Below are 22,826 nucleotides of genomic sequence, written 5' to 3' on the forward strand. Positions count from 1 at the left end.
CCAGAACGTTTTGTTTTGTTTCGGTGTCTTTCACGTCAGAGGCTTGGTGATCCTTGAATGAATGGGCACTCATGTTTAAGAATGAAGTATTTAAAAGCTGGATAGAAGCTCTGGGTTCATGGTAATTTCCTGGTGGACTGCATTATAGGATAGTCAGATTTAGACTGCTTTCTCACTTGGGAGCCCTCAGATATTAGTATCTGAATGTCTTATCTCACTCTCTCCAGAAAAAGAATCAATCTTCAGCCTGCTGCTTAGTTGGGAGGCTGAGGACAAGAATGCTTTTGGCCTTTAGGACCTCAATATTGAGAAAGAGATTAGGCTTAGAGTCCCACAGTTCTATAAATAGATTTTTTATTTATACTTACTTTCAACCCAGTGCTGCACTCTCTCTGCTGTGACTGATATCCCTGAGTTTGGAATCTCCCTCATCTGATTTCTCCAGAGAATAAATTTCTTCCAGTCTCCTGTTAGGGAAATCTAGGGTAAAAATGGTATCCAGCTAACCTGTATATAGACTTCCAGTGAGTGCCCTATTTTCAGATCTGTGGCTGATACCTGCCTCACACGTACCTGGTACTTCAAGTACAGAGGTACTTGTGCGGTATGAAGGGCACATTGTTTTCCAAGTTGTCTGTAACTCCCACTGCAGGTTATAACTCTTCTCTAAGTAATTTATCTCCCGTCTACTTTCATCTTCTGTAAATACATTGAAATCTCATATACTTTTGCCTCCTCCTCTATTAACTTTTTAAAATTAGTACTTTATTTCCTTTCTGTCATTTTAGAAATGCTTTGGAAGGGAGAAGAGATAAACATCTGTGGGTAATCCACCATTTTTTTAATTCAAAGATTTCCCCAATAAGAGACTGGAGATTTATTCTCTGGAGAAATCAGATGAGGGAGATTCCAGACTCAGAGATATCAGCATTTTCAGTAAGCTTCCCAGCTGAGTCTGAGGCACATTAAAATGTGAGAATCACTGCTTTAGAGCTTGAAAGGGTACAGGTTATACCAGGAGTAAAGCCTTTGGCTAAGTACTTTCTTATCTTTGGATTAAATTAGGTCTGTGTTTCCTTTTGACATCAGTAGATCTGCCTTTGTCTCTGCTTTCTCTTGCTTCCTTCAGCATCCTTTTTTCATAAGCCAAAGAAAAAACCATAATAGTGAAGAAAAAGTCTCCATTCAGCAAATCTTGGTTGGTGCCCACTCTGTGCCAAGCATCGTGCTTGGCACATCATACTGGGGCTATGATAATGAGTAAAATGGACACAGCTCCTTCGTAAGAAGTTTAGAGTCTCATTAACCCTTCCAGGTGATTGCTTAACTTTAAATCATGTGTGGTGTTTAGGGAAGAATGCATTACTTATCTCACCAGGACAGACCAGACCACTATGAATAACAAAGACACTATCATTATTTGGGAAATTCTAAGAGTTTAGAAGTTTTCTCCCAGACCAGGAACCCAGGACAAAAACCAGACAAATTCTTTTTAACAGGCATACCTTGTCTTATTGTGCTTTACTTTATTGTGTTTCTCAGATACTGCATTTTTTACAGATTGAAGGTTTTTGGCAACCCTGCCTCAAACAAGTCTGTTGGTGGCATTTTTCCAACAGCATTTGCTCACTTCATATCTCTGTGTCATATTTTGGTGATTTTTGCAATATTTCAAACTTTTTGATTATTATTATTATGTCTGTTATAGTGATCTGTGATTAGTGATTAAGACTTACTGAAAGCTCAGATGATGATTAGTATGTTTCAGCTAAAGTTTTTTTTTCAGATTTATTTATTTTTTAGAGAGAGTCGGGGAGAGGGGGAGGGGAGAAGGAGAGAGTCTTAAGCAGACTCCATGTTGAGTGTGGAGCCCAATTCGGGGCTCAATCTCATGGCCCTGAGATCATAACCTGAGCCTAAGAGTTGGATGCTTAGCCAACTATGCCACCCAGGCACCCCAGTGATAAAATATTTTTTTAATTAAGACATGTACATTGTTGGGACTGCCTGGGTGGCTCAGTCAGTTAAGTGCCTGCCTTCAGCTCGGGTCATGATCCCAGGGTCCTGGGATTGAGTCCCGCATTGGGCTCCTTGCTCTGTAGGGAGCCTACTTCTCCCTCTGCCTGCTCTGCCTGCCGCTCCCCCTGCTTGTGCTCTCTCTCTCTGACAAATAAATAAAATCTTAAAAAAAAAAAAAAAAAAAGACATGTACATTGTTTTTACATATAATGCTATCACACACTTCATAGACTACAGTATAGTGTAAACATAACTTTTACATGCACTGGGACACCAGAAAATTCATTTGACCTGCTTTATTGTGGTAACTCGCTTTATTGCAGTGGTCTGGAACCAAACCTGCAGTGTCGCCCAGGTATACCTGTATATAGAAGTGCTACCAGTTTTTAAAAACTGCCCAAGGAGCCCTTCTTCCCTACCCTTGATTGGAAAATTCGGGTGTGTTAACTCTGCAGTTTATGCCCTAATCTTAAATGGCAAAATTTTATCACCTCCCTACCTTCATTGCAATAGAACAACATTTACAGCCCTAAGGGCAGAGACAACAATGGTCACTTCAGAAAAAATGTGATGTTCAAGGTCCTAGAGGAGTCAGTGGAGACAGATTCTTGACACTTCCTTCCCTAGGTAAAAGGTCGTGATAAGCATATCAATAATTTGAAAAAGAAATGTCAGAAGGAATCAGAACAGAACCGGGAGAAGCAGCAGCGTATTGAGACCTTGGAGCGCTACTTGGCTGACCTGCCCACCCTGGAAGACCATCAGAAGCAGAACCAGCAGGTAGCAGCAATGTCTGGGTGTACCTGGGGCAAGCAAGAGAGTAGCCAAGCAGGGGCACTTTCTCAGTCTCTGCTATAAGCAGTTACACTGTGGTTTCCCGAAAGGAAAAACCCAAAGGAGTCATGTCCAGACTCACATCTGTCAACTTTGCAACTGGACTGCAAAGTTTTTGAGATACTCAGTCTTCCTTGGCTTGTTGACCTAAGCATGGGATCCTGTCTCTCAGCTTAAGGATTCTGAGTTGAAGAGTACAGAGCTGCAGGAGAGAGTGACTGAGCTGGAGAGTTTGCTGGAGGAGACCCAGGCAGCCTGCAGAGAGAAGGAAGTTCAACTGGAAAGCCTGAGACAGAAAGGAGCAGAATTCTCCACTAGACATAGGTAAATATCTCAGTGTGATTGAGGAAAGGAGTAGAGAGCTAAGTGTGCTCCACTCACTACCTGTGTGACTTTGGGCAAATCACTTTACTTTTCTGAGCTTCGTTTCTTTGGGATGTGAGTAATAGGAAAGCTGCTTATGGGTAAGGAATAGGTCTTTGAGATGGGGAGTGGAGGGTGTAGTGTTGCAGTGGGGGCTTGTTATTGTATCCTTTGGAAGGTCCAACTCAGTGCCTGGCATGATAATACTGGATAATAATCTCTGAGTATGTATGTGTTGAACGAAGGGAGCCACTTTATAAACTGGGAAATTAGTTGTCTGTATATTTGCAAAAGCATATCCTGGTGTTAGGGACTGGGGAGGAAGGGGGTTATCTACATTTTGAACCTTGTAAGCTGAAGGCTACCAGGAACATCTGTTTCTCTTCAGCCCTAGGAATTGTGCTGTCGATGGTCACAACAGGTTCTAAGAACAAAGCAGGATGCCATAATGTACTCTCAGAGTGTCTTGAGAACCTCTTCCATATTAATTGCAGTTTCTGAAAATGTGATGGCTGTGTTTCAACAGCCTCTTAAACCAAATCCAGTTTCTAATGGGATGGATTGGATTTCTCATCCCATATTCAACCACAGTGACCCTGTTGTTTATCTCAGCAGATGAACCATGATGAAAGTGATTGTAGGGATCCATTGGAGGAGACCAGTGGTTGGAGTCAGAAGAGAGGTTGGAGTCAGAGTTGACTCTGCCCCAGACTTTGTGTGCCAGGAAAAAAGTTTTTTTTTGTATTTTCCAATATTTCTGCAGTATACATGTATGACTTTTCTAATCTGAATACCTGTGATGAATGTTTATTTTTAAATATCAAAACAAATATAAAAGAGCTTTGGGCAGGTAGAAAATTGGTGGCACATTAGATAGATGCTGGCCTCTAGGGAAGGGAACTAACACTAGGCAGCCTGTGTGTGGCACACCCTATGTTACAAAAGACCTAACATTATCCCCAGCTACGGCTTGGAAGCGCCTGAAGTGTCTTACCCCCAAATATACAGTAAATACTAGAATCAGGAGTCAAAGCCACATCTGTCTGACTTCAAAATTCTTGAAGAGGCCGCTGTTTTTCAGCCTGCAAGATAAGCAGTGTGTGGAGGAGGCCAGTGGAGAAGATCCAGCCCAACAGGGAGAAGGTCCAAAAGTGGAAATGGAATCCTGGCAGAAAGAATGTGATTCCCTCCGAAAGGTGACTGAGAGTGTCCAGGCTGTAATAGAGGGCAGGCTGAGAGGAAAGAAAAGATTGTGTACTGAGAAGGAACCATGAATTTCTGGCCCTAGGCCACCTAAGATCTGTTACCCAGAGCTTTCCTCCCTTTTCTGAGAAGTCACCCCTGCATAATGTTTGCATTTTAGATATTTATCCTTATGACAGGCAAGCAGAGTTAGGGGAGGATATGCTTCTGAACATCCAAACTAGATGCTCCAAAATGGTGCACTGAAGCTTGGTGCGCTTCATTCATGGCTTAGGCCCCATACAGACCTCTTATATTGGGCAGAGTTCTAACCAGTGGGGTGGCCCTAATTCAGTAGAGAAGAAAGTCTCCAAACCTGTTGGTGAGACTGAGGGCAAGTCAGCAAAACAGAAGACCCAGAAATGGTTCAGAGAATACCTGAGGTCTCAAAGGACAGGAAACTGGGCCTGTTCAGTTTCTCTCCTTAGACAGTCAGTGTGACCAAACTATAAATCATAGCATCTACCACAGCCCTGGGTAGGATAGACTTCATTAAATTGAATTTTTAGTCATGTCCTTTACTAAACCAAAATGTAAACTGGTTATGTATAAAGTTTATTCCACTGGCCCACAGTCATCAGGGTGGGTTCCCCCAGTAGTGGTCATAGGTCCACACTGCATTCCTGTTTAAACCTCTTTGTGAGTTGAATACAGAAGTGTGAAGCTAGTTAGCTAGGATAGGGAGTCTGGATTACATTTCTGTACGTAGAGCTAATTGTTTTCACCCTGGTTTCACTGTTGATTGGCTATAGCCAGTGGGTCTAATAGCCAGACCACAGATCCTTGTGTAGCTTCTTGCCCTCTGACCTCACTGTCAGCCTGTGCTTATAGGCTTCCTTGATAACTTTGCCTTTCAGGTTGTGGAGAAGCAACAGCAGAAGATGGATCAGCTGCGTTTACAAGTACAGGTGAGCTGGTGTCCTTGTGATACGGTAGGCAGGGCTTGACGGCATCTCTAGAATTCAGCCAACTCTTATTCTGTGTCATACAGTTTGCCCAGTTGTTGGGAGTATAGCAAGAATGAGACCCAATCAATGCTTCTAGCCTACAATCTTGTTGGGAAGGGGTTTCAGCACAGTATTGTGAGAGCAACGTCCATGTTACTTTGGGGGAGCATAGAAGAGTCAGTGAGAACAGCGGAGGTTAAGGAAGGGTTTCTGGAGATCATGAGCCTGGAAGGAGGAGGAAGAGTTAGCCAGGCAAAGAAGAGCTGGATAGGTTGCTTTTGGAATTCCAGATAGAAGGAATAGCACTGGTAGGAACATGGAGGCATGAAACAGCAGAGTTTGCACACAGAGCTGCAAGCAGTCTGATATTGTCGAAGTAAGGTGGTGTGTAGAAACTGGGCTAACTCCAACTAAGTTTGCTTTTATTCTTTTGATAGGTGATGGGAATCTACTATAAAGATTTATTTTGGAGAGAAAGCACTCGCAAGCAGGGGGAGGGGCAAGGGAGGGGGGAGAGAGAATCTCAAGCAGACTCCCCGCTGAGTGTGGAGCCTGATGTGGGGCTCAATCCCAGGACCCTGAGATCAATGCTCTGAGCTGAAATCAAGAGCCAGATGCTTAACTGACTGAGCTACCCAGGCGCCCCATGGGCATCTACTATAGAATTTAATTTGGGAGTGATGTGGTTAGATTTGCAACTCAGGCTTGAGTGTGGAAAGAAGAGTGGCATTTGGAGAGAGGCAAGGCCGGAGGCTGGTGGACTACTACAGAAATTCTGTGAGAGATGATGAAGGAACCTGGCATAAGGCAGCATAGCAAGGAAGAGATGTGAGGGAACAGATTTAAGTGAATTTTTGGAGGTAAAATTGAGAGGAATCAGTGACTGACAAGATGTAGGGAGTTAAAGAATAAGGAAAAATTAAAGACTCCTGGTTTCTATTTTGGGCCAGAGTGTGTGTGTGGGGGGGTGGGTTTCCTTAATTGGGTTCTCCAAGAAATCCTAAGCAAAACAGGTTCACTCAGGTTGTCTTTGGACTCCAAAAGAGTTTTCACACCAAAACAAGTGAAATGCACTCACTCTGAGAACAGCTCAAAGCTGCAGTTCTGCCTTTGCCATATCATGTGGGTCAGGCTGTGTCTGTCTAGTTCCCCTATTTCAAGTCCTGTAAGGATAGTCAAGCCTAGTGAGTGTTTATACCCATCTAAAATCCCAGATTCTTGGTAGAGTTTTTAATGGATCTCAGATACATTTCCTGGAACCCACAGGTTCCACAAAGGTTGAAAAAGCCCAACATTTAAGTGGTACATTTACCCATGATGAAACTCCTCAGGCAAATTAAAGTATCAGGTGCATTTGCTGGAATCGGGTAGATTCACAATGGTCACCTAGTGTATTTCATGGTGATGAGATGTTCTCTTTTGGAAGTTACATTTTTTTATTAATACAAAATGGAAAATTCAGAAAATTGTTAAATACTTGATTCAAATAAATTTCAAATTTGGGGGAAGGGATTGGAATGAATAGGATGAGAGGCAAAAAATAGCAAACATAAATACCTCCCTCTCCCTGACCATCCCTACACACACACACTTTTTTCCCCTCCCTCCCTACACACACACACACACACACACACACACACTTTTTTTCCTTCCCTCCCTCCTAACTAGATTAGGTGCCTGTGGGAGTGCTATCCTACCTTTTATCTCTGTCAGAAGCATTTAATATACAGTGTTCTCAAGGGCTTTGGCTGTGAGCTCCTCAAAGACAGGTATTGTTCGGTATTGTCAGTATCCTCAGTGCGTGTCACAGTAAGTGCTCAATAAATACTGAACTCAACTGACTGGACATTCCCTGCTCTCAAGAAAGTTAATGGAGGGGGGAGTCATGTGCACAGCCAACAAATGTATTCATGAACCATGACGGAAGTGTGAGTAGCAGGGCGAGAGTACGATTAATAGGATCTGATTTGCGGATTGAGGAAGGCTCAGGTGGGCCTTGAAGGATTCCCGGGTGACAGGCAGAGCCGAAGAGTAGCCTGGGCACAGGGGAAGGGGGGTACGCAACAGCACTGGAGCTGGGGCCTTTGGGAATGAGGACTGTTCAGTCATTTGGTGAGACTGGAGTGGAGGCTGTGTGGAAGATAAGAAGAGATATGGCTAGAAAAGTAGGTAAGGGCCAAACTGGCCTGAAATGCCCTGCCGAGAAGCTGGCCTCTAGTGGGTACATGGTCAGTGACTTATAGGAGCGTGTCAAAGGGAAGTAGCAGATGAGGGCTGTCCTAAGGTAATCTCTTAGCAGTGTGTGGTGGGGTGGGGCTTTACTATGTAGTCCAGGCCAAAGGTGATGCGGTCTGAACCAGATTTGTTACTCATGTGTAATCGTACCCTTCAGAGCCTAGAGCAAGAAGTGGCTCAGGAAGAAGGAACAAGCCAGGCCCTGAAAGAGGAGGCCCAGCGGAGGGAGACAGCTCTGCAGCAGCTGCGTACAGCCGTGAAGGAGGTGAGTGGCATTAGCTGGGCTTCTCGGTACTGCCTCCACAAACCTGATTGTTCTGTGAACCCTCCCCATCCCTACTGCCACAAGAGCCCTCATGTTTGAGAGATCCCTGCTGAGCTTTTTTGGCAGAAGAATGGGAAGGGACATTGCACCATCCTTTTTATTAAAGGTCCTAAGCCCATCTTAGAGTGGCCATAATTACCCAGGAATGCTTTTTGGATGTGAGAAGTCAGTCTCTCTCCCTTTGTCTTCTGTAGCCACAGGTTTGTGGGGCTGGGGAGGAAGGGTTCAAGAAGACTGAGAGCTTGGTGGTCCTCGTGTAATAAACAGAGCAGTCATCAAGGGGCGACCAAGTTCACTGACCTAGGAAGGAGTCTCTCAGAGCTGGGATTGTCACATGGGCCAGTGTGGGTGAACGGGCAGGGACTGGAGAAGCAAGTATTCAGTGTCTTTAAATTGGAATTGAGGTAGGAAGGGGAGAATGGGTTGAGCTGTTCAGGGAGAGGGAAGGGAGGGAAGGAGACACAGACATACCTGAGTAGCCGGTCTTTGTAGGAGAAGCCTGACACCACTGAGGTGAAAGTGTGAAAAGACAGGCAGGACACATTCTAGCACTGTGTTCTCCAGGTTCCTAGTTCTCCAGCCCCCCACCCAGTGGCCGGCCGCTAGCTGTATTGTGCATTGTCTTTCTTGCCCCCTTTATTCCTCTGACACACACTGATGAGGCTGGCTCGTGGCCACTTTTGTCAGGGTGGCAGGGAGAGATTGAAACCAGTGTCTCCTCAGATTTCACAGTTCACGTTAAGCCTTCTCTAATAGCCTGGTTAACAGAGTTGGCCGAGGGACTGGCTTCAGATAGAGTTCCGAGGGGCGGGAGTATTATCTCTGGTTCCTGAACAGAAACCTGCAGGCTGATGACTCAGAGTCTGCTGGGGAGTGGTTTCCTCTCCAGTGCTGGAACCCTACGGGCCCCATCTACCTGCAGGAGAATTTAGGCCCAATATTGAGAGTGGGGGGAGTACTAAGCCTGGTGGTAGGGGTTGCGGCGGGGGCGGGGGGGGGGGGGTGGCGTGATATCACCTATGATTCATATATAACCACACACAGGTATGTCAGGCTTCCCTGGGTTAATGTGTTTGCCCATCTGTCTGCTCAGCTTTCAGTGCAGAACCAGGACCTGATTGAGAAGAATCTGACACTCCAGGAACACCTGCGCCAGGCCCAACCAGGGTCCCCATCTTCACCAGACACAGCCCAGCTGGCATTTGAGCTGCACCAGGAGTTGGCCAGTTGCCTTCAAGATCTGCAGGCTGTCTGTAGTATTGTGACCCAGAGGGCCCAGGGCCATGACCCCAATCTCTCCCTGCTCCTGGGCATTCACTGTGAGTTCTCAGGCCAGTCTGGGACCCAGGAGAGGGTGGTTCTCGTTCTCTTGTCACCCCACCCAGCTTTCCCATCCTTACTTGTGTGAACAAGGCTTTGTAGGCCTGGTCACTGCCCCCTGGGAGTTTATGTGTTTAGCAAGGTAGACAGTAAATCTGCTTTGGAAACAGGCATCCTTATGGGTACCTGAATGCAGGACGAACAGAAAATGGTCCTAAGGCAGCAAGTTTTCAGCTCAGGTCTTGATCTCAGTCAGGGTCGTGCATTCAAGCTCTGCATTGGGCTCCGTGCTGGGCATGTAGCCTACTTAAAACAAACAAAGCAACGTGCTATGTCCCCAGATCATGGGCCTTAAAGAGCCTACTTATCCATCCTGCCCCCTCCACATGAAAGCATCTCCTAAGTGACTCACTAACATTTTCTCAAAATGCTCTCCTACTCAGCTGCACAGCACCCGGGGACTCAGCTGGATTTGCAGAAGCCGGATGTGATCAAGAGGAAACTAGAAGAGGTTCAACAGCTGCGCCGTGACATCGAGGACTTAAGGACCACCATGTCAGACAGATATGCCCAGGATATGGGAGAAAACTGTGTCACACAGTGAGGAATGCTGGGGGTGGCACACGCTCTGCTCCCCCAGGGAAGATCTGCTCTGCTGAACGCCCAGTCTGGCAGGTCCTGCCCTGACAATCTCTTGCCTCCTGTCTGCTGCTATTCCCAGAGAGAAGGGGTGGAAGGGGTTAAGAACCTGCATCTGGGGCCAAGGGCTGATTAAGGAACTGTGCCTGCCCTGTCCCACATTGGCTTTGCCTTGTTGGATTGCATTTGTCCTGTCATCCTGATTTACCCTTTGAGGGTGAGTTACTAATTAACTTCTGCAGGTTGACTGATAAGTCCTCACAGACCTTTCCAGCCCCAGGCTGATGTCAGAGGTAAACAGGCTGCTCAATTCCCTTTTCCATCCTCTTGGTTGGATCCACATTCATTCCCACTCCATACCTTGGTCCTGCTGATGCCCAGAGTTCAGTAGAAGGCCTGGAAAGGCTGAGTACCAGACACGATGGCCATGTGAGAATTCTCAGGCCAAGAGGCCAGCCTGCCTGGGATCTGAGCTGGCTTTCTTGGGTATTCTTAGGCCTGGTCCCACTGCTGCTTCCTCAGGGCTCTTGTTCTCACAGACGCCTCAGGGTGATCTGTTTATAAGCAAAGTACCCACTAGGATTGGCCTAAGGATTATATCCAAGCCTGCCCCATCTGTGCTGTCATGCCATTTTACAGGATGGCCCACTCTCCAGTTGCCCTGTCCCTCGGGGCCCTGGCCACATGATTAGCACAGCTCCCTTCTCTTTTCTTCTCAGGCCAGTCAGGTAGCCCCCTTGTAAACTTTTCTTTATGGTTCTGGATTTGGGCAGGATTTTCCCCAAGAATACCACAGGGCAACTGCCAGGCTGCTCACCACCTCCTCCTGGGGCTAAGGGATGGCATCCAGCCCTGACTTGTGCCTCTCTTTTGTTTGGGGGCAGGTCCTTTCCCTTTCTTGCTCTGGGGCTTCTTGAGAGTTCAGAGTACCCAGTATAGTTTGGCTCTAAGGTATAGCTTTCCTTATTTGCTGGGTTTTGTTTGGGGCCTTTGGACCCTATGCTTTCTGGTTTCTCTTGCCTCCTCATTTAGGGAGCATCTCAAACACAATTGTTTGTATCTGGTTGTTGGGCTGGCCCCAGGCCTCCGCTAGATCTGGAGGGAGGCCAAGCCAGGGCCTTGTAAGGGTATGCAGGAGCACTGAGCAGTTCAGGAGCCAGCCACTATGAGTTTGTTGGTAAGTTTTGAGCCGTCAGAGAAGTGTCCTGAACCTCACTCTTGGGTCTGAATGAGACTAAGTGTTTTTACAATTTTGTGTCTTTTTGAGTGATGTATCCCTTCCATTCAGAACAGCCCCACCCAGCCATCCCCTCAGCCTCTGGGCTCCTTCCTGCCTCCTAAAAGCAGAGCTGCCTGGTTGGTCTCCACCCTGTGTTGGGAGCCCAGCCACCATGCTCATGGGTATTTTTCCTCAAAGTTTATAAGCAGTTATTTATATGAATCCTTGTTATGTCAACTGGTTTGTATTGCCTATTTTGATTACAAAATAAAATAGTTAACAAACTCCTCAGTTTTCCATCACCATCATCACCATCCCTTACTCCACCCCTCATTTTGGCTTGTTGGAGCCAAAGCCTGGGTGTTTAGCCAAGTTCCCCAGATGGCAGCAAGGAGGGACCTTTGGCAGGTCCAGCCTCACGTCTGTATTTCTACCACTTCCGCTCCTCTGTTCTCTGTGGGGATAAATACCTCTTCCCACACCACTTTCTGTTGGGTGAAGCGGCCCTGAGTCATTGAGCAAGTCTCATTGGAAAGAGTTTCAGTAATCCTCTGAGAGGAAGTAGCTGCCGCTAGGTTGCTGTGAGGAAGTGGCTTCTCAGGAGCCAAGCAGGGCACTGTTTGCCTTAGGGAGCTGGGGTTCTCTTCCTGGGCTGCTACTGGACCCTGGACCTGGGGAGGACTTGTGAGGGGAGTCATGTCCAACCCCAGACAGACAGCCACGCCTCCAAATTTGGGCTGGTTGTTAGAGTCCACTCCCTCTGAACCCCCTAGATTTTTTCTGGGAGCAGGAGCAGCTTTAGAATGCCATCTGGGATTGAGGTTGAGCTAGGGCCACCCTAAGACCATCTGTGGATCTTTAACAAGGGTGGGCCAGGCTCTGCCTCCACCCTTCTAGAGCTAGCAGCCTCTTACCTTGGTCTCCATCTGGTGCCTTGAGGGTGTGGCCCTGTCTCTGGCCACCACCCTTCCTTGTCTCAACCTGCCTGAGTGGAGAGGAACTTTTGGGGAAATCCCGCAGGGGCTGCCCTGCTTTGGTGTGCCAAGGGGTTAGCCAGGTGTGAGGGTCACCTGGGGGGCTGTAGGAAGGGGTCCCTTGGAGTGAGGTTCCCTAGCCAACGAACTGTAGGTTTCAAACAGCCCAAGCCTTCAAAGCTCTGAATCGTGGCACCAGGGGTGGGTAGCTGGGTGCAGCAAACCCCGGGGGGAGGCTAAGGAGGCGGCCTTTCCACACCGTCACCCCTGCTCTCCCTGGCCTTTGCGGCCACCCAGGCCCCTCCCCAGCCTCATACTGAGCCCCAGATCTGGGAGGGGCCGAAGGGGGCGGCCTCGCGCGGCGCTGGGGTCTTCCGCGCGCCCGGCCTCTGAGGGGGGAGGGGCGGGGGCCAGCGGTGCGCAGGGCGGGGTCGCGCAGGCTCCGCCCCGGCCGCTCGCCTGCCCGCGCCGCCCATTGGTCCCGAGAGCGGTGACTCGCGGGCTGAGCAGGAAGGAAACCGCTCCCGAGCGCGGCGGCGGCGTCTCCAGGCCGTGCAGCTGCCGCTACAGCCGTCCGTCCGCCTGTCGGCTCGCCAGTCCAGCCACAGCATGAGCGGCCTGCGCGTCTACAGCACGTCGGTCACCGGCTCCCGTGAAGTGAGTGCACGCCCGGGCCGCGCTGGGGTCGGGGGAGAGCGCGGGCGGCGGTGTCTGGGCGCTACGGCCCGGCGCCCGAGACCCACCCCCACCACCCCAAGGGCGGGGGCGGGACGGGGCAGGGGGGGGAAGGGCGACGAGATGCGGGGCTCGGCCTCCCGGGTCGGATCCCAAGGTGGGCTCCGAGGCTCAAACCCCTCCTTTGGGCATCCTGGATCCTTCGCAGCCCCAGCACAAGCTGCCCACGCCCATCCCGTCGCTCAGACACGCACTCTCTGCAACCCCACTACCATTCCGAGCCGGTCCTGATCGTGCCCTTCCTCCCCTCCACTTTGTGTGTACCTGGGCGGGGGTGGCCCCTTACCAGCTTCCACTCAAGCCTGCCCTGCCTTCCCCTCGCTGAGCTCCTGGTTCTCCCCCCACCCCCAAACTTTATCCCACTTCCCTTCTTCGTTCTGACTCCCCTCCGCATGGTGGTCCCTCTCATCCTGCACCACCGCAAGCCTGACTCATTCTCCTAACTCCCTAGTGGCCAGAACGCTGGCCCAGGGTGTGGAGGGGGACAAAAACCACTGGCCACAGCCCCTTTCTTTCTGCCCAGGGTTCCCCCATGAATCCTCCAGCCTGCTCACTAACCCCTGCCCGCCCTCTACCCCCAGATCAAGTCCCAGCAGAGCGAGGTGACCCGCATCCTGGATGGGAAGCGCATCCAGTACCAGCTAGTGGACATCTCCCAGGACAACGCCCTGCGGGATGAGATGCGAACCTTGGCGGGCAACCCCAAGGCCACCCCACCCCAGATTGTCAACGGGGACCAGTACTGTGGGGTATGGGCCCCGGGGGTTGGGAGTGGGGAAGTGTAGGAGGACTTCTGAGTCAGAAGTCAGAGTCAGACCTGAGACAAAACACCAGCACTCAGGTGACCATCTCTCCCCTCCCCCCCCCCCTAGGACTATGAGCTCTTCGTGGAGGCTGTGGAACAAAACACGCTGCAGGAGTTCCTGAAGCTGGCTTGAGCCCACTGGACTCCGCCACCACGTTCCCCCCAGCCACCGCCCGGCCAGGAAGGACCTTAGGACCAACTCCCTGTTATTCCTAACCTTCTGACCTTGGAATCGCTCCCCCCGCAACCCAAGCCCCTTCTCCCCTCTCCTCTGTTCAAAGGCAACATTCCTTACCCACTAGTTTCAGAAATTGTCTTAAGCAACAGCCCAGGTGCGGGCTGTCCTCAGCCAGGCCCTGAGGCTGCCACCCTGCCTGGCACTGGCTGATGGGTGCCTTTGTTGGTTCCATTAGCCAGGGCTCTGCCAAAGGCCCCGCATTCCCCGTCCTGGGAGCACCCTAGAGACAATTAAATGTCCCATTCCATTGATGCCGTGTCTGTTTGATATGACCTGGGCCTGGGCCCTTGCTTGTGCTGAGGCTCTGCTCCTGTGGGCAGGTCGGTTGAGCGGTCTTCGGCGTGGCAACTGTGTGTGTGATTGTGTACGTCTGTGGGTGTATGTCTGGCACGTGCATTACTGTGCGGACCTGCGTTTTTGGAAACAGTGTGGGTGGGTCACCTCCTGATGCACACGCATGTGATAGTGTCCTGACACGCCCGGCTTGGTGAGTCTGGCACATCTGTATGCCAGTCAGTGATGTGTCCAGGCCATGTGGCCGCCTGCCCGTGTTTCAGCAGACTGGCTCAAAGTGTGTGTCATGGCAGTGGGTTCACAGCTGCAGTTCTGCCAGTTTGGGGACAGTGGCTTTGTGCAGAAAGTTGAGGAAGTGTCCCCATGTGCTGTGGTTCTGTGCCTATCAGGGGCACACTTGCACAGGAGGTTCTTCCACACCAGCTGAGGCTGGGCTGGAGCCCGCCTTCCCTCCACTGGATCTGTTCAGCCCTTGTGGGGAGAAAGAGGAACCTAAAGGACAAAGACCCAGCAGCCAGGGCCGCCAGCTGGGGCTCGAGTTACAGAGGGGGCGGGTCGGCACCGCCCCCTCCCTGGCCCAGCTGGGCCCCTGGCCTTCCCTGGCGTCCAGCTGGGCTGCCCCGCCAAGAGAGCCTCGCGGAGCAGCCTGTGTGGGAGCGGGCGCTTTATTTGGAGTAGGGGCCAGGTCCTGGAGCAGGCGGTGGGGCCCGACTCGCCCGAAGCAGCAGCGCTGCATTGGGCACCAGGCCCGCGGCCTGCAGTGTGACCGTGTCGTCGTGGTAGACCGTGGGTGGAAATGTACTGATGATCTCGAAGGTGGTGGCGTCCACAGCCCTGAGGACCGGGCAGAACGGATCAGGCGGGGTCCTGGGGCCAGAGACCCCCTGTAGCTGCCAGCCCCACCCCGTGCCCACCTGGCCTGTGCGAGCAGGGTGCGAACATCACCAACAGTGTCCTCAGGCCGCATCATCAGCAGGAAAGCCTGCTCACCATTCTCAGACTTGATGCGTAGCATGGAGAGCAGGGGCGCCGTTGACTCGGGTGACTCTTGGCTCCTGTGGGCCTAGAGGCCATCAGTGCCCCCTGGCGGCCCAACCCCAAGGGACTCACCTCTTCACTATGCCCTCACCTCTCCCTCTCAGCAGCCAAGGCTGGTGTCTCCACCACGATCTCCTGGATCCGGGCAGGCAATGGGCAGCAGTTCTGGAAGGCATCAGTGAAAGGAGACAGAGCCCTGGGCCCTGCCAGAGACACCCTGCCCCCAACCCTGAGAGGGGACTTCTCCCTAACCAAGGATGGATGAGACCAGTGAGCCAAAGGGGGAGGAAATGGAAGGGAAGCTTTGGGAGGCAGCCCCATCGTTCCTCTAAGAAGCCTTAAGGTCCCTTAGGGTAGTGGGGGAGAGAGAACCCCACACAATGACTGGGCTGGAGGCCTAACCCAGCATGGGTCAGGGAAGGCTTCCCAGGGGAAATGACACCTGAGCTGTGACTAAGGATGAGGAGTCCCTAGAAATGGAATGGGGGCAAGGGAAAGAACCCCTGGTCAGGGGAACCTTCTCTGGGAGATGGTACATTTGAAATAGTGTTGGCAGTTCACGTGGCTGAAGCTGAGAATCAGGTTGGACTGGAAGAAAGAAAAGGTTAGATATGGGAAGAGGACCAACAAGGGATGGTGGGCCTTGAGCGCCAGGATAAGAGCTTGGCCTTACCCAAGAACCACTGGAGGGTTTCAACAGGGAAGACCCAGATTCAATTTATATTTTACAGAAGCACAGAGACTGCTGGGGGAGGGCAGTTGGCAAGGCAGGAGTGGGGGTGGCAGGCCAGCGAGAAGCTACTGCAGGTGTCTGAGACAGCCATCTGGGGCCAAGTCTAGGATGGTGGGCAGTGGGAACAGAGAGAAGAGACTGATTCGGGAGGAGTGCTAGAGATGGACAGATCAGACAGACTTGGCAATGTGGAGTGAAGGAGGCAGAGTGGTAGGAGACTGAGGTTTGGTACCTTTCACAGGTGGAGATGGGGGAGGAGCAGCAGGATGGGGAGGGAGGAGGGAGGATGATGTGTTCTAAGGGCGAGGCAGGGGGATCCAGGACTGAATTGGGTATTCTGGTCTGGACCTCAAGGAGGTGGCCCAGGCCTTGGGCTCACCCCTGGCCTAGACTCCGACTTTCCCCCTTTTTTTTTTTTTTTTTAAGATTTTATTTATTTATTTGAGAGAGAGAATGAGACAGAGAGAGCATGAGAGGGTCAGAGGGAGAAGCAGACTCCCCGCCGAGCAGGGAGCCCGATGTGGGACTCGATCCCGGGACTCCAGGATCATGACCTGAGCCGAAGGCAATCGCTCAACCAACTGAGCCACCCAGGCGCCCTCGACTTTCCCCCTCTTACAGCCACATGGTTGCCAACCCAGCCCCTCTCTGGGTGCCAGCCCAGAGCCCTCCCCAGATTGTTTTCAGGAGATGGCGGAACTCCCCTGAGAGCCTCATCTCTCCATCCAGGCCCTCCTCAGCAGCCCCTTGAGCCTGAGTCTCCAGACAAGCTACTGCTCTGGTAGGTTGGGCCAGGGAACCCAAGAAGGCTGGGGGAGCTAGGGCTGGCCTCACCTGCAAGGTGTCCCGGATGGGTCCCCGGATATCAATCACCTCGCCTTTCCGGATCACAAATTTGGGAAGCCTGTTCAGAAACTTCTCAGCAGTCATCCTGGAGCCTGCAAGGAGTGCATTGGGAGCCTTGGCCTGGGGAGGGACTGTGAGTGATGGGTGATGGGTGGAGGAGGCCACCCGGAGCCTGTCCTGCACGGTGCCCCCACCACCTGGCTCAGCCTCAGGGCCAAGCTCACCTGGGCGCTCCATCCTGTCCAGCGGCTTGTGAATCCTCTGTTGGCCCACCACGCGGCCCTCACCTGGGAACGGGTCCAGCCCGTTCTCTGGGTAGACCTGATTGCGCAAATCACTCACCTGGCAAGAAGGAAGGGCGACAGCGGTGGGCCTAGACCTTCAGCCCTGGGCTCCACCCCACACTTGCTGGCCCAAACAGAGGCCTCCTCGTGCCCCCCCCCCCCCCACCAGGAATAGGCTCAAGGGACAGTCTGATGTAATCCCCATTTTACAGATAAAGAAACTGAGGCCCCCAAGAGGGCCGGAGAGCTGCAGTTCATGCTACTGTCCCCCAGCTGGGCCCGGCTCCTGTAACACCCCTCGCCATGCCAGGTGGAGCCGCTGTCCTGACATCCTCCCCAGACAGCCCCTCTCAGGAGCCAGCCAGGGAGCAAGGACCAGGGTGTTAGGCGAGGGCATGGACTGCCTCAGACACCCCCGATCATGACTCACACGGTTTTCCAAGCCCAGGTGGTGGCGGCGCACACTCCCTCGCGTACCCCGGCTGTGGTCTGACGCACCACCTCGGGGATGCTGCTCACGAGCTCCCGCCACCGCAGCCCTCATCTCACCCTGACCCACCCCTGGCAGCAGGGGGCTGGCTCATGCCCTGTCCTTTAGTCCCAACATGTGCCCCCCATAGCACTGCCTTCCACACCCATCAGACGGCTTCAGGAGCCTCTGGGGCAAGCCAGGCCACTTGTGCAGAGAACCTCGGGGACCCCAGGCCGGCAAGGTGTCCTGGATGGGGAGGGCAGTGCCTCTAGGGCGCCAGCAGGGGGCACTGCCGGCTGCGGAGCCTCGAGCCGCCGCCCTGGCTAACTGAGCGGCTGTGGCCCCTGCAGCCTCCCTGCTCCCGCCGCAGCCTGGCTGAGGCTCACCCTCCTCCCAGACGTCACCAGCCTGGGGCTCCCGCAGGGGGGGTAGTGGCTTCCCACCTCAGACCGGGGATGCCTTCCCACCCGCTCCGAGCTCCTCACACAGGGTGGTTTGAGGAGCAGCCCATCACCTTAAAGGGGACCCCATCGGGGTACAGCCGCTGGAGCTCTGAGGGGAAGAAGCCATCCAGAATGTCTCGGAGGCAGCGCTGTGGCAGGGATTGGACGAGTGAGGCCCGGCTGGACCCGTGCGGTGCCTCCTGCCCCGCTTCCTGCCTGGCCGGCGGGCCCTGCCCCTGGCTTTACCCAGGGGGTCACGCTCTGGGCATTTTCAGGGCCCCAGGACGTGGGCGGGGTTGGGGGTGCGCTCTGCAAGTTGCACGTGGGCTTGGGTACCTGTGGAGGGTGGGTTGAGCTGCCCCCCATCTCCAGCTAATGGTGAGTGAGGGCGGGCCAGGCCACCAGAGCGGCCTGTCCCCCCCTCCCCACCACTCCTACCTGTGTGGAGGGGTCATGGAAGGGTCGGAAGGGCCCATCGAACATCACGAGGCCATTCCGATAGAGCTTCAGTGGGATGGGCTCAAGGACGCGGAGCCGCGCTCCACCGGGCATTCGTGTCACCTGGGTGTCACCGTCTACCACCAGCTCACTGAGATCCTTCAGGCCGGCCAGCAGCCTGTCAAAGTCCACCTTGGGGGGCGCCAGTGAGTCCCCTGGCAAGGAGGATAAACACCCATGAGCCTCTCTTCCTGGCAGCTGTGCCCCAGCAGCCCCGACTTCCATGGCCCCCGGCGTCCACGCTAAGCAGTGGCCTTGGCATCTCTGAAAGCGGCCACCAGGCCGGGGGCGGGGGCAGAAGGACAGCTGCCGCCACCTAACAGCTATCTTGTACTGAACATTCACCTTGTGCTAGGGCCCTAATACCTACTGTGCCACTCTCCTCATACCAACCCCTTTGCCATCGGGGCTGTGATCACCCCCGTTCTTCGGATGAGGAAACCACGGGTTACAGAAGGCTAATGGCTGCTCCTAGCGGAGCTCGGCCTGTGTCAGCTCTGGATCGTCTGTCTGGGTTCAAACCCCAGCTCCTCAGCTTCCACCTGTGTGACCTTGGTCATGTAATGCTGTGCACCACAGCGCCCCCCACAAGGGCCGGGGACGGTGACCGGGAGAGGGCCAGCTCGGAGCACGCACTCTGTCCAGTGCGTTATCGTCACCAACTCTACCTGGCACAAGCGGACCTCGGGCCAACCCAGAGGCTATGACGCGGGAGTCACTCATCTCCATTTTACACATGAGGAAACAGGTCCACAGAGATGAAAAATGAGCTGCCCCAGGTCACTTGGCAAATTAGAGGGGCTGACTCTTGAGTCTGCTTCTCCCACCCGCCCGCACCATCAGGAAGGGGAGGTTGAGGCAGGGACACACGGCTGTTGGGCCGGGGGGGGGGGGCTGTTGGGACAGCTGCTGGACGGAACAGATATGCAGCGGGCCTTGGCCTGTGCAGCTAATTCTGGGTCACACACCCCTTTGAGAAGCTGACAGACACTTTGGCCTCCTGAAAAATGTGTTGCACACACAGGTGTGCCTAAGCTTCGGGGGGCGGCGGGGACGGCTACGACAGACGCCGGAACAGAAAGGCAGCAGAGCGGGTGCGATGCTGGAGGGGGACAGGCCGGGGCCCGTCGTCGGTCCTTGAAGGCACCTGGCTCCCAAGTAAGTCCTGCCCTGGGGCGTAACCCTACAAGACCTCCTGTTTGCACCAGGACGGCCAAGCTGTGGCAGGATGTGGGTCAGGACTCTGGGGGCCCAATTCCTCTCCTCGCAGCGGCAGTGGCTCTGGAGGGGTGGTGGCTGTGCCGAGGAAGTAGACGCGGGTGGCGTGGTTTCCTGTTGCCTTTGTGGCTGCTCAAGGCCCCAGCTGGACACTTCCCTCCCCTACATCTGCTAGGTTGTAGGGGCGGCACCTGCCCCCCACCTCCTCCTGGGGTCCCCTGGAGGTCCTGAGATGCCCAGGAAAAACTGAAAGAACATCCTGGGCATCCCTGGTGTGAGTCAGAACAATATCAAGCCACTTTTCTCTTCAACAATGAACTACATTCAGAACACACTGGTAAACGTAAAAATAACAACAGAAAAACTCGTCTCATGGAACTCCTGCCCCTATCCCTATGTTCTTACAGACAGGAAAAGCGAGGCCTATAAGGGTCAGATGACTGGGCCCCCAGAGACCGCACCACGCTGCCCCGGGACCACTTGGATACACTGACTGCCAAGCCGGCTGCATCCTGCAGCCAAGGCTTTTCCAGGGAGCTGAAGGACATGGGGTGGTGGACAGTGGAAGGGGCAGGTGGAAGCCCAGGGAGGATGCCAAGAAGCAGCTAGAGGGAAAAAAGTTTGCTGACAAAGTCAGCCCTGGAGGATCTCAGCTAGTGGGGCTAAGGCGTTGAGAAGTCACGCGGGGTGGGCCTGGGGCAGTGGCCTGCAGGGAGACCAGGGGCCCAGGAGACAGAAGCGCAGCTCCGGGCAAACCAGGCCTGAGAATAAGGCAGGAAGCCCGGCATCAGCACCACAGAGCGGGGAGTGTGCCACAGAGGCCTGGCCTGTGGCCAGGTCACATGGCAGAAGGCAGGTCAGAGGTCTCCTGAGGCATTTCCTCTCTGAGCTGCAGCTCCCCGTCCACGGCATGGGAGAGAGTATGAACCCTTATCCCATCCAGCAAGATCCAGTGGGGGGAACTGACTGTAAGGACGACTTAGTGAGTGTTCACTGCGTGCTGGGCACCTAGAGGCAGGTATTAGCGCTCCCGTTTTAGAGATGAGGAGATGGGGCCTTGGAAGGCGACATGCTCCTGGTCATGCAGCTTTCGGGGCCCAGGTGACCCCATGCCTTTATTCTCGGAGACCACACAGGCTGCCTCTCGATGTTGGTCCTTTGGACACTGCTCCCTGGGGTCCCTGGGGTGTGGTGCGGGGAGAAATCATCTCTGAGGTCTCATCCGACTTTGAGCGCCCATGAGTTTATTAAAAAGGGGAGTTGGGGAGGCATGGAGATCAAGACCAAGCTCCATGGCCCAAAGCCTGAAATCCCTGGAACCCAGGTTCCCCATCCTCTCATCAACCTCTTCCTCCATCACTCCCTGGAACCATCCTCCCAGGGCTACTGCTTCCAAGCTTTGTGATCCTGGCTAAGTGGGCCAACCTCTCTGGGCCTTGACTTCCTCTTCTATAAAATGAGGACAACAAAAGTCCCCACTTCACAGGTGGCTGTGACGCTCAGAGGAAGTGCCTGGCAGACGGTGGCAGTTGTCAATAACACCCCACCCTCTCGCTCACCACCGGCACAGGGTGCTCACCCACCACCTCCTCTGAGAGGCCTTGCCGGGAGCCCCTGTCCCAGAGACTCGGCGTCCTGAGCTAGAGCCCTCGGGCCCACTCCGGAGCGCGGCACTAATCCCAGGCTGTTGTTCCTTCCTGGTTGCCTGTCTTTCCAACCACAGTGCGCACTCCTTGAATGTAGGCTAGAACATCCAGCCCTGGGCCTGGCCCAGAATCGGTGCTCAAGAAGCACATACTGGATCCATTCCTCCCTCCCTCCAGCGCACTAGTATGTCCGGAGCGTCCGAGCCCCGCTGGGCCCTGACAATCATGGCTGTGCCCACACCCAGAGTCCTGCCTTCCTCAAGCTCGTACTCGAGTGAAGGAGACAGGGTGACAGCAGCGACAATGACACGGGGTTAGGTACCGCCGTGGAGGCCGCGGAGCCCAGACGAGGGCCAGACCCGGCCACTCTCGGCAGCTGGGTGGTAGGCCTGCTCTGGGCTGGCTCCTCACACCCGCCGAAGGGCCACCTGCGGCTGTGAATACCAAGCTGGTGCCCTGGGGCCCCAGCACGCCTGTCCCCACACCTCATGCAAAGGCCGGACAGGAAACAGACTGGCTATCTCCACACGTCCGCATGCCTGGCCCTGCTCTGGGGACCTACATTCATCCTGCTCCTCGGCGGAGCTGGTGGAAAGAAATCAGGCCCTGAGAGTCTGGTCACTGCCAGGGTCACGGCCAATTCTCTGGCCCCCGTGGATGAGTATCGTGCCACCCATCGCCACCTCGTCCTGTGCACAGGGTTGTCCCAGCATGCTGGACTGTCCAGGCCTGGACACCCAGGTAACCCCACCGATCCTGCACATGTGCTAGGCACTCTGCAGCCTGACAGGGGCTAAGCAAGCCCGGCTCAGTCATCGTTCATCCACCATCAGTGGCCTGCAAGAACCTCCACGTGCACTATGGCATTCGATGCTCTCAGTGGCCTGGGCATCAACACGCCAACTCCTCATTTCACGGATGAGGACACGGAGCTCAGAGGGGACAGGGATGAGGAGGAGGAGCTCAGAGGGGACAGGGATGGGGGAGGAGCTCAGAGGGGACAGGGATGAGGGGGAGGAGCTCAGGGGACATGGATGAGGGGGAGGAGCTCAGAGGGGACACGGATGAGGAGGAGGAGCTCAGAGGGGACAGGGATGGGGGAGGAACTCAGAGGGGACAGGGATGAGGGGGAGGAGCTCAGGGAACAGGGAGCAAGGAGTTCAGAGCAGGCAGGGATGAGGGGGAGGAGGAGCTCAGAGGGGATGGGGAGGAGGAGGAAGAGTTCACAGGGGGCAGGGAAGGGGGAGGAGGAGCTCAGAGAGGACGGAGATGAGTGAGAGTGGGGAGCTCAGAGGGGTTAATGAAGGGGGAGCAAGGAGCTCTCAGTCCTCTCAGTCTTGAGGCTCAACACCTGGCAATGGGGTGCACCAGAGCAGGACTGTCCTTTTCAAGTCTCCGCATACCCTGAAGCACCTGGCATCCTATTTAATGCTCAGTTAACTGGTGGGGAGGGTGGGGC

The 22,826-nt window shown here is 53.7% G+C and overlaps 3 protein-coding genes across 14 annotated transcripts in view; 2 read left to right on the plus strand and 1 right to left on the minus strand.

Moving 5' to 3' along the window:
- CEP85 (centrosomal protein 85) overlaps positions 1–11,431 on the plus strand; it is a 26,726-nt gene extending 15,295 nt beyond the window's left edge. For all 5 annotated transcript variants that reach the window (XM_081817792.1, XM_081817794.1, XM_081817795.1 and 2 more), the window contains 7 exons: positions 2,647–2,799; positions 3,026–3,177; positions 4,298–4,412; positions 5,316–5,366; positions 7,798–7,905; positions 9,059–9,284; positions 9,729–11,431. In XM_081817792.1, the coding sequence (XP_081673918.1) occupies positions 2,647–2,799; positions 3,026–3,177; positions 4,298–4,412; positions 5,316–5,366; positions 7,798–7,905; positions 9,059–9,284; positions 9,729–9,889 (966 nt within the window). In that variant the 3' untranslated portion in view covers positions 9,890–11,431. The remainder of the gene's footprint in view (positions 1–2,646; positions 2,800–3,025; positions 3,178–4,297; positions 4,413–5,315; positions 5,367–7,797; positions 7,906–9,058; positions 9,285–9,728) is intronic.
- A 1,178-nt stretch (positions 11,432–12,609) lies between these two features.
- On the plus strand, positions 12,610–14,146 carry SH3BGRL3 (SH3 domain binding glutamate rich protein like 3). The gene is made up of 3 exons (XM_006746631.3): positions 12,610–12,774; positions 13,434–13,601; positions 13,725–14,146. Exons 1-3 carry the CDS (start codon positions 12,727–12,729, stop codon positions 13,788–13,790), a joined length of 282 nt encoding a protein of 93 aa, XP_006746694.1. The 5' UTR covers positions 12,610–12,726; the 3' UTR covers positions 13,791–14,146.
- A 692-nt stretch (positions 14,147–14,838) lies between these two features.
- Positions 14,839–22,826, minus strand: part of UBXN11 (UBX domain protein 11) — a 21,949-nt gene continuing 13,961 nt past the window's right edge. For 6 of the 8 annotated variants that reach the window (XM_031017429.2, XM_031017427.2, XM_031017428.2 and 3 more), the window contains 7 exons: positions 18,444–18,658; positions 18,077–18,154; positions 17,031–17,148; positions 16,795–16,898; positions 15,319–15,392; positions 15,104–15,244; positions 14,839–15,023 (listed from right to left, as the gene is read on the minus strand). In XM_031017429.2, the coding sequence (XP_030873289.1) occupies positions 14,855–15,023; positions 15,104–15,244; positions 15,319–15,392; positions 16,795–16,898; positions 17,031–17,148; positions 18,077–18,154; positions 18,444–18,658 (899 nt within the window). In that variant the 3' untranslated portion in view covers positions 14,839–14,854. Of the gene's footprint in view, positions 15,024–15,103; positions 15,253–15,318; positions 15,393–16,794; positions 16,899–17,030; positions 17,149–18,076; positions 18,155–18,443; positions 18,659–22,826 lie in introns of all 8 variants that reach the window. The other 2 variants (XR_014144744.1, XM_081817796.1) reach the window with 2 other exon arrangements.

Source organism: Leptonychotes weddellii, chromosome 4, assembly GCF_054177405.1.
Source record: "Leptonychotes weddellii isolate Sample4059 chromosome 4, ASM5417740v2, whole genome shotgun sequence".
NCBI lineage: Eukaryota > Metazoa > Chordata > Mammalia > Carnivora > Phocidae > Leptonychotes > Leptonychotes weddellii.